At 39.0% G+C, this 10823-nt stretch overlaps 1 protein-coding gene across 2 annotated transcripts in view; it reads left to right on the plus strand.

Moving 5' to 3' along the window:
• The window catches only part of LOC140241618 (cytoplasmic dynein 2 intermediate chain 2-like), a 55709-nt gene extending 45425 nt beyond the window's left edge, over nucleotides 1–10284 (plus strand). For both annotated transcript variants that reach the window (XM_072321355.1, XM_072321356.1), the window contains 4 exons: nucleotides 91–198; nucleotides 1223–1380; nucleotides 6438–6646; nucleotides 9624–10284. In XM_072321355.1, coding sequence (XP_072177456.1) covers nucleotides 91–198; nucleotides 1223–1380; nucleotides 6438–6646; nucleotides 9624–9756 — 608 coding nt within the window. In that variant the 3' untranslated portion in view covers nucleotides 9757–10284. The remainder of the gene's footprint in view (nucleotides 1–90; nucleotides 199–1222; nucleotides 1381–6437; nucleotides 6647–9623) is intronic.
• Nucleotides 10285–10823: the final 539 nt, after the last annotated feature.

A 10823-nucleotide genomic window follows, 5' to 3' on the forward strand; every position in this document is an offset into this window, starting at 1 on the left:
CATTTGAAATGATGCCCTCAGATGTTTTGTAACATCCTTATTTTGATAAAAGTTATTCTGTTCTGCCAATTTTTGTTGAATATCTTTCAGTAAGTGGAGTGTCATTTGTGGAGGAGGACAAGACACAGTTTGTGCTAGGCTCTGAGTCTGGTGGGCTCTTCAAGTGTTCTGTAAACTCCAAGGGTCCTGTCCCAACTGGTGAGTGATAAGCAAGTGAACGTGGTAGTGAAGATGCAGATAAAAATTTGGTGATTTGCAGTTTGTGTATAGAATTTCTGACTCTTGAAAATTAAGGCCAGGTTTCCCAAGGGCTCCAAGGATTTTGACAAACTTTGTTTATGAGGGTTTAGTAATCATTACTTCATCTTTTACAAAATAAAAAGAAATGAATATTAAGTGACAATACTAGTACTAAGTATTTTTACTCAGTGATTCCCTGTACAACTGGTGAAATTCACAAAAAGAAAAACAATGCAAAAATTTTAGCTTGTACAGGAGTTAGATATGTTTGTGATGCATTTGGTTAACCTTAGCTTGCGAGGTGTACAGTACATGCAAAGTAATTTGTGTCAAAGTCTTGAGTTATTTGTGATTCTTTATTCATTTATTTCTGTCTCATGTAGCATGTATGGGCATCATGTTTTTCACACGATGTAAAAAGTGAAGTGCTTGTTCATGATTGTACAGTGATATTAAATGAGTGTTTAATGACAAATAAAGGTTTTAACCCAAGCATCACCATTCATCTGTGTACATGCCAACATCACTAGCCATCTGGATTACATACTGCAAGAGATAGTCATATGATGCAACTGCCATCCTGTCTCTTGTTTGTTTTTATTCTTGGTTTTCTTCTTTCGCTTCCTCCATCCTCATCCACCTTCTATCTTCTTCTGTATGTCTTCATATACATTGATTGAAGATCTCCGTACATGAATGTTGATTATGTGTATGTGGAACAAAGTCAGCAGGAGAACTTGCAATAAATCCCAATGATGGAAATATTATAAAGAGCATCCTAGGGATTATTTTATAACTCATTGTCAAAATCAGTTAATTAACTATGACAGCATCAAGATCTGGTAAGCATTAGAGTATCGTGCAGGGTATTCAGTGCAGATATGTGTAAATTTTCATACATTGTACATGTACCTGTAGGTACACCAGATTTGAGAAAGTAGCATCATATACACAAATTGTGCATTGTTTGTCTCTGCCACAGGTGAGACAATCCTGTCCATCCCACTGTACTCTCCGGTTACGTTTGCCTTCCACCCCCACGATGGTCCAGTCCATGCTCTCCAGTGCTCTCCCTTCCACAGGAACCTCTTCCTTTCATGTGGCACAGACATGTGTATCAGGGTCTACAGCATGCTAGAGGTACATGTACATGACAACCTATTGTATAAGCTGTTATTTTTGCATATATTTTCGCAAGATGCTGTTTTCGTGATTTGGACACCAAGGCTGTCATAAGTGCACTGTCTGTCAGAGATATTTTCACTTGTTGTTGAATTTATTGTCCAAGAGTGATTCACAGAATTTGTGAAAATTAAACCCTCATGAAAATAACACCTTATACACTATTATGTAGGTAGAAAAGTTTAACAGGTTTGTGTACATCCATTAGTATTTGTGCACTATCACTAATCATTTTTAGCTTACCTGAGCCAAAGGGTCAGTATTAAACAAGGATACCCCTAAAGAATGTGTCTTTGGGTGTATGGATGTGTCTGATGCTTCATAACATACAACATCTGGCCAGCTGTTTCTGACTGTTCCAAAATGGCAGTCAAACTGGAGTGTATGAGAAGTTCAAAAATTCAATAATTCACCAATTATTTGTCTGTTAATACATGTAACAGTGAATGATGATGATTTATAATGATTGCCAATATTGTTGACCAGGAGAAGTTTATGGCGGAATTGATTTGTCAGCCAGATATGTTATACCATTGAAACTTCTTTGTTTTTATGTCAGTTCATTCATTGATATTTCAAATGCATGCATTTTCCATGCTTTCGGACATTCCATATTTGATAGTCCACCCAGTGGGTTTTAATTTTGATGTCTTTTAAATAGGCAATACATCCAATGTAATACAGTATCAATGTCTATAGATCTGTGCAAAATTGACTTTCCTTTCGCTACCTGTAATAATTTCTTATTTCAACATCACTTCAATATACCATCTTGATGGCTGTTAGGTGTGAAGAGTCAAATGGAAGCATAGCAGGAAACTTCAAAATTTTGATTGTATTCTAAATTGTATTCCCTTGTACGTGTACCAAAGGATACTTTGGATTCAACAGTTACCCCATTTATACTGCTGCCAGCATTTGGAGCCTCCTTGAATCATTGCGAAAACATGACATGCAGGAAAGCATTGACCAATTTGCCAACGCCTGTGACGTCTTCGGTCTGGTGATAAGCATAAAGAAGACTGAGCTGTGATGCATCAGCCAGCCCCTGCACCTCCCTACACAGAGCCAACCATTACGATCAACGGCGAGAAGTTGAAAGTGGCAGACAAATTTGTTTACCTTGGCAGCACACTGTCACGAAATATCAGCATCGACGAAGAAGTCTCCTACAGAATTGCCAGGGCCTGCTCGGCCTTCGGCAAACTCAGAGACAGGGTGTGGGAGAGAAGAGAAATAAGTCTTCAAACCAAACATAAGGTGTACCGTGCAGTCGTCCTGCCCTCTCTACTGTACGCCTGCCAAGCATGGACAATGTACAGCCGGCATGCCAGGCAGCTGAACTCCTTCCATATGAAATGCCTCCGAAATCTGCTACACGTGAAATGGCAAAACAAGGTACCAGACACCGAAGTACTTCAGAGAGCCCAGATGGAGAGTGTTCATGCGATGCTCAAGTGCTCCCAACTCAGATGGGCGGGGCATGTACTTTGAATGTCCGACGAACGTTTGCCAAAACTGCTCTACGGTGAACTAATGGAAGGCAAGCGCTGTCAAGGAGGTCAGAGGAAGCACTACAAGGACACACTGAAAGCATTCATGAAATGCTGTAGCATCAACCCGGACACATGGGAAACGATGGCACAAGACCGATCTGCGTGGCGATCCGTGGTCAGCTCTGGTGTGTCAGGCTACGAAGTGAGACGTGTGGAGGAGCAGGAGCAAAAACGGCAGGGACGGAAAAGCAGAGCAACCTCTCAGCTTGGCGTACCTGCGGCATTTCCATGTCCACACTGCACCAGGCGTTTTAGGGCTAGGATTGGACTGATAAGCCATCTTCGCACTCAAGGAATGTAGTGTTACTAGAAGTTGTGGTCGTCTTCGCCAGCGAAGGATGAACATCATCATCACCAAAGGATACTTTGGATTCAACAGTTACCCCATTTATACTGCTGCCAGTATTTGGACCCTCCTTGAATCATTGCGAAAACCCTTAAAAAAACCCAGCTCACTTGTCTATTTATTCTGTTTGGGTCGCCAGCACAGATTTTGCCCAAGCAGGCCCAGACTGATTCCATTATGGCAACCGCGTTCCCGCCTAATAATAAATATGGTGCGCTTTTGCATACCATGTTCATATAGAAACTTGAGCTTTGCTCACTTGCTGGTCATGTCGGCTGGTTTGTTACATTAGCAGGTGATGACCTGCAATGATCAAATTCTGGGTTGGCAAAATACTACTTCTTGAAACACAAAGCAGGGAGATAATGGACAGTAATACAGTTAAACTCGCCTAAGTCGACGTAGCATATGTCGAATAATCGCGCAAGTCGATTTTAAAAAGTCCTGATTTTTCCCCATTGACTTACATGTATTAATTCACTCACAAGTCGAATTTTTTAAGTCGAATACTCGCCTAAGTCGATGAAATTCCAAGAACACTTTCACGGAAAAACGATTGAATTCACTGTACCTAAGTCGAAAAAGATTTTATTGTGCAATAAATCACTGTCAAAATCACGAGACGCCAGTTTTTGTTTACATACAGTATATATACCAAAAGAAACTTTGCGTTAATAAACATTAACGTTTCATTAACGGAAGCGGTTTCACCTGAATCGTTAGTAACGCAAACTAACGATCGGGAAAATTAACATTTGTAGTAACGATCCCAAGCGCAAATTAACAATGTTTCGTTGACATTAACAATAGGTAACGCAATAAGAACTCACGCGAGATTTTGGTTTCCGTTACCGAGACCTGGTGAAAGGACGACGTAGCCCCTGCCAAGTGTAGCGATCTATGCCTTATATTTAGCGGAGTCTTTTCGCGAATCGAATCACGATTTCGCAAATGGTAAATTTGCGACGGGGGTCACCAAAAACACATGCCGGGCCACCAAAAAAGCCGGATGTTTGCCTTCAGTTTTGGAAATGAACAGCGGTAACAATTGGCTCCATAAGATGCTAGAATAAATGTCAGATGTTTGCTCTTGGAAATGAATAACGGTAATATTCGACTCCGTATAATACCAAAATAAATGTCGGATGTTTGCTTATACTTTTGGAAATGAATAATGGTAAGATTCAGTTCCGTGCGGTGCTGAAATTAATGTCAGATATTTGATTTTGCGTTCGGAAATGAATAAGGATAAAATACGGCTCCGGAAGCTGCTGAAATAAATGTCGAATGTTTGCTTTGACGTTCGGATATGAATAATAATGATATTCAACTCCATATGATGATAAAATAAATGCTGGATGTTTACTTTTACATTAGAAAGTAAATAACAATAACATTCATCTCCGGAAGATGCTAAAGTAAACGTCAAATTATCCCTTTGACGTTCGGAAATGAATGATAATAATCCACTTCGTACGATGATAAAAAATACATGCCGGATGTTTACTTTTACGTTCGAAAGTAAATAATAACATTCAGCTCCGGAAGATGCTAAAATATATGTTGAATGATCCCTTTGTCGTTCTGAAATGAATAACAATAATATTTTCAACTCTGTACGATGATGAAATAAATGCCGAATGTTCGCTTTTTTTACGTTCGAAAGTAAATAGCATGTAACATTTCGGCTCCGGAAGATGCCAAAATAAATGTCAGATGATTGCTTTTACGTTCGGAAGTGAATAGCAGTAACATTCTGCTCCATAATTATGATGCTAAAATAAACATCAGACATTTGCTATTTAACATTTTTGAAATGAATAACAATAACATTCATCTGCGTTTGATGGTAAAGTAAATGTCGGATGTCTGCCTTGACGTTCGAATATGAAAAACAGTATAACATTCGGCTCCTTACGATGCTGAAATGATTGTCAGATGATTCATTTCACTTTCGGAAGTAGACAGCAGTAACATTGGCTCCTTACAATCATATAAATATCAGGTGTTTGCTTTTGAATTTGGAGATCTAATAACGGTAATATTCTGCTCCGTACGATGCTAAAATAAGTAACAGATTGTTTCTTTTACATTTGGATATGATTAATGGTATCAATCGGCTCAGATGATAAAATAAAAAGCGGATGTTTGCTTTCACGTTCGGAAATGAATAAGGATGATATTCAGCTCCGTAAGATCCTAGAATGAATGTCGGTTGCTTGTTTTTACATTTGAAAATGATTGACGGTAACATTCGGCTCTTTACGATGCTAAAACAAATGTCGGATGTTTACAAATGTCTGCAAATGCTCCCACTTTTTCATTTCAAACGTAAATTTTGACCACCGAAATAGGCATCAACTTTTATAATAATCCATAAGCCTGTTTGCTAAATCTTAGAACTCAGAATAACGGTATAAGATGAATAAATTTTCTATTTATTTATTTTAGACGTGGGTACCGTCCTGTATCACTTCAGTAATACTTAATATTTATTTTTCTATGTTTAGTAGGACCGATTTAGTTTTGCTTGGTTTTTTTTGGGGGGGGGCCACCAAAAAATAAAAATCAATCATTTTGGTGGCCCGATTGGGCCACCAAAATAAAATTTAGTGTGGAGCCCTGGCCTGCATCAATGTGGATAACGTGTCTTGCTGAAGGGCAAATATCGGGCACACCGCTCCAGCTCTCGGCTCCAGAGTAGACAACGTACATTATACATATGTACGCGTGGTGTAACTGTAAATCAATTTTTTTTTTACTTACGCACAAGTCGAAACTCGCCTAAGTCGATGTGTTTTGCTCAGTCCCGAGAAGATCGACTTATGCGAGTTTAAGTGTATATCTGATCATATGTTTCTGCCTTTGAAAGATTTCATCGACTTGTGAGACTTGTGGCTAAACTTGTCTTTCTGTGTATTTCAAAGGCCATGTCATCATTATAACCATCATCATTAACATCTAAAAATAACTGAAGATACCACTAAATGTATGAGCATGTAATGACTTCAAGTCATCATTTTGTCAACTTATGCATTAGTCAACAGATTTTCCCTGGTCCTGTCTATGTTGACTTACACAAGGTTTACTGTACTTTCTTCATCCTTCTCCAGGCAAGGCCAATTTTCTCTGTGGAACCTGGCCAAGGCTATATCTTCTCAGCCCAGTGGTCCCCTGTGCGCCCTCTTGTGTTTGCTGCTGCTACTGGACGAGGTCATCTCCTCCTCTATGACCTCCGCAGAAGCAAGGTCAAACCTACATGCAGTCTGGAGGCAAGTCAGGACAAGCAGCCTGTCAGCATCGTGGAATTTAACAAATCAAAGTAAGCCTGAACTCTTACAACTTCTTCTGGTGAAAACTGGTAGGTTCAATGTCTACAAAAATGTCAGCTGACACTTGTTTGTGTGTGTGTGTGTTGGTGTATTTCACCTACACTAACGGTGGCCCGGTGACCCGGGGCCACCAAAAACGCACGTCGGGCCACCAAAATTTCAGAAATGAAGATTTTGGTGGCCCGATTGGACCACCAAAAAAAGTCGGATGTTTTCCTTTACTTTTGGAAATGGACGGCGGTAACAATCGGCTCCGTAAGATGCTAAAATAAATGTCAGATGTTTGCTTTTAATTTTGGAAATGAATAAGGGTAATATTCGACTCTGTATGATACTAAAATAAATTTCGGGATGTTTGCTTATACTTTTAGAAATGAATAATGGTAAGATTCAGCTCCGAACGGTGCTAGAATTAATGTCAGATATTTGATTTTGTGTTTGGAAATGAATAAGGATAACATTCGGCTTGGGAAGATGCTGAAATAAATGTCAAATGATCCCTTTTGACGTTTGGAAATGAATAACAATAATATTCAACTCCGTACAATGATAAAATAAATGCCGGATGTTCGCTTTCACGTTCGAAAGTAAATAGCAATATCATTCAGCTCCGGAAGATGCTAAAATAAATGTCAAATGATCCCTCTGACGTTTGGAAATTAATAACAATAATATTCAACTCCGTACGATGTTTAAATAATTGCTGGATGTATGCATTTACTTTTGAAAGTAAATAGCAATAACATTCGGCTCCGGAAGATGCTAAAACAAATGTCAGATGATTGCTTTTACGTTCAGAAGTGAATAGCAGTAATATTCTGCCCCATACAAAGCTAAAATAAATGTCGGATATTTGCTATTACATTTCGACATGAATGACAGTAACATTCAGCTGTGTTTGATGGTAAAGTAAATGTCTGATGTCTGCCTTGACGTTCAAAAATGAAAAACAGTAAAATTCAGCTCCGTACAATGCTAAAATAATTGTCAGATGATTCATTTCACTTTCGGAAGTGGACAGCAATAAAATTCGGCTCCCTACGATAATAAAATAAATGTCAGATGTTTGCTTTTGGAAATGACTAACGGTATCAATCGGCTCAGTTAGATGCTATAATAAATAGCGGATGTTTGCTTTCACGTTAGGAAATGAATAAGGATAACATTCAGCTCCATAAGATGCTAAAATGAATGTCAGTTGTTTGCTTTTACATTTGAAAATGATTAACGGTAACATTCGGCTCCTTAAGGTGTCAAAATACTAGTAAATGTTGGATGATTGCTTTTACAATAAAATATGAATAACAGTAACTTTCAGCTCTTTACAATGTCAAAACAAATGTCGGATGTTTACAAAATAAATGTCTGCAAATGCTCCCACTTTATCATTTCAAACCTAAGTTTTGACCACCTAAATAGGCATCAACTTTTATAATAATCTATGAGCCTATTTGCTAAATCTTAGAACTCAGAATAACGGTAAGATGATTGAATTTTCTATTCATTTATGTTAGACATGGGTACCTGTATCACTTCAGTAATACTTAATATTTATTTTTCTCTGTTTAGTAGGACCGATTTAGTTTTTTTATGTTTTTCGTGAATTTTTTTTTTTCAGGCCACCAGATTTTATTTTCGGGCCACCAAAAATAAAAGTTAGTGTGGAGCCCTGCATAATATAAATGCTATGAAAAGTAACATGTGAAGGAAGAGTTTTAAAGCAGGTACACGACTCTACTCAAGCTCACTATGGCTTGAGTGCAGTATTGCATCCCCTACCATGTAGATCCAGAAATATGTGAACATTAAACAAGGCAAGTGCCATAATGTGTCTCGCGAATGGGATATAACAGATTTTTAAAAAAAGAGATATAACAGATAAAAAGAGATATAAAAGGGTAAAAATTTATGGCAAAAAAGAAGCGTGTAATAAAAACTGAACATTGGGCCCTTAAAGTTCATTGACCCCTGCCTGTGACCTTTGACCTTGTGGTGACCATCCACTCCCCAAGGGACATCTAACATCCAAGTTTGGTCACAAACGGACCTATGGATCAAAAGTTATGACCCATAATAGAAATGCGCCATAAAAACTTAACATTGGGCTCTAAAAGTTCGTTGACCCCTGCTTGTGACCTTTGACCTTGTGATCATCCACTCCCCAAGGGACATGTACCATCCTAGTTTAGTCACAAACGGACCTATGGATCAAAAGTTATGACCCATAATAGAAATGCGCCATAAAATCTTAACATTGGGCTCTAAAAGTTTGTTGACCCATGCTTGTGACCATTGACCTTGTGGTGACCATCCACTCCCCAAGGGACATCTACCATCCAAGTGACCTTCATATATGGTAAAATGTGAAACTTTGTATGACCCCTCTTCCCTTGAAGTTTGATTGCAATTGAAGCCCAGAGTAAAGAGTTATTGAAGTTTTTGTAGCGTATCGGACAGACAACAGACGGACGGACGACAGACGGACGGACAGACGCTGCAGGCGATCCCTTAGTCTCCCCTCACTTCCGGTGGGCTCAACAATAAAACCATAGCCTGTAATTTATGAATTTCCATGACAAAGGTGCTTTGAAGTTTTGAAAGGACTGTGAATTAGTGATGGCTTTGGCATTTCGTTTCCCATAGAGCCCATCAGATATCAAGCAGTAGAATACTAACACTGCCATCTAGGCTGTTGTTTTTGTTTTTTGTTTTTTTCCCCTGTTTGGCACCCCTGACTCTCAGATCATAGTCGCTAATGCTGCATAGTCAACAACTACAAATTTATGAAGAAATATAAAAGAAATCACCCTTTTAAAACACCTGTTGTGTGGCAAAATAAGGCAATTGTGGTTGGTCTATGAATAAAAATGGTAGCAACATTGTATGTAAACACAATTTTCAACATCGATATATGTAACACAATTTTATTTATTTTCTTATTTGCATATCTTTTTACTGTTCTTTCAGTCGGCGTCTTCTTGCCTCGGGAGATGCGTGTGGTGTGATCATGATCTGGCAGCTGAGTGATGATTTGACAGTACAGGTGTCACGGGAAGCAGAGATGCTTGCAGACATTGCTGACTCTGCTCTGGACTTATGATCAAGAGATGCTGGAGGCCAATGGCTTTGGCTGCTATACATTTCCAATACGACTGTGTAGTTCACACTAGAAATAGACTGTTACAGTATAAGTCCTAGAAGAGAAAACTGAAAGAGAAAACTGGAGAAAACTAGAAGAGAAAACTGCAAAATGAGGTGACTTGGATGGAAAAAGAAGAAATCTAATATTTGTTGAAAAAAAGTTTGAAATCTCACCAAAAGTTCAAAGTATATGGATTTTTAAAATTCAGTGCTTTTAATTTTGAAAGTTTTCAGTTTGCTATTCTATTATTACATGTATGTTGTTTGAGTTTGAATGTCTACTTCCTGACGTGATAGAGTGCATCTCAAATTTTGAGTCTTGTTTCAGCCAAGCTATTTATCTGGCAGCTGGCTTCTTACCATTTCTGTGGTAGGGTTTTTGGAATGAAATTGAAATGAAATGAATGAAAAAAATCTTCTTCTCTAGAACCAGTAGTGATAGAGTTAAGTTAATACAGTTAAACTCGCATAAGTCGATCTTCTCGGGACTGAGCAGAACACATCGACTGAGGCGATTTTTGACTTGTGCGTAAGTCGAAAAAATAGACTTAACAACAGTTACACCACACGTACATTATGTATAAATGCACATGTATGTTGTCTACTCTGGAGCCGAGAGCTGGAGAGGTGGTGTGCGGCAGCACGGGTCACCCGGCAGGGCCGCGGCTAACTTTGCATGGACAGTGCATTAGTATTGGCACAGGTCCGATTACTTTACACCCTTGTTAAACCTTGGGGAAGTGAATATGAACGATATTTGAGCAGTGATCAGTGATTGATTCCAGTTTACCATACCGTGGAGGTGTAATTCTGATTTACCCGTGCCCGTAACTTTTCCCCTACTTTCCACTTTGAAAACTCAGCAGCTTCATCCATCCACTGCACAGCGCAGACTGCAAACATACACAGACTATACACAGCCCAGTCGCTGTACGCACAACTATTACACAGCCCAGTCGCTGTACATACGTAGCGCTAGCGCGACAGGGCTGGACCAGCGGACCTCCAAACACGAAGAGAGTTCAA

Source organism: Diadema setosum, chromosome 18 (genome assembly GCF_964275005.1).
Source record: "Diadema setosum chromosome 18, eeDiaSeto1, whole genome shotgun sequence".
NCBI lineage: Eukaryota > Metazoa > Echinodermata > Echinoidea > Diadematoida > Diadematidae > Diadema > Diadema setosum.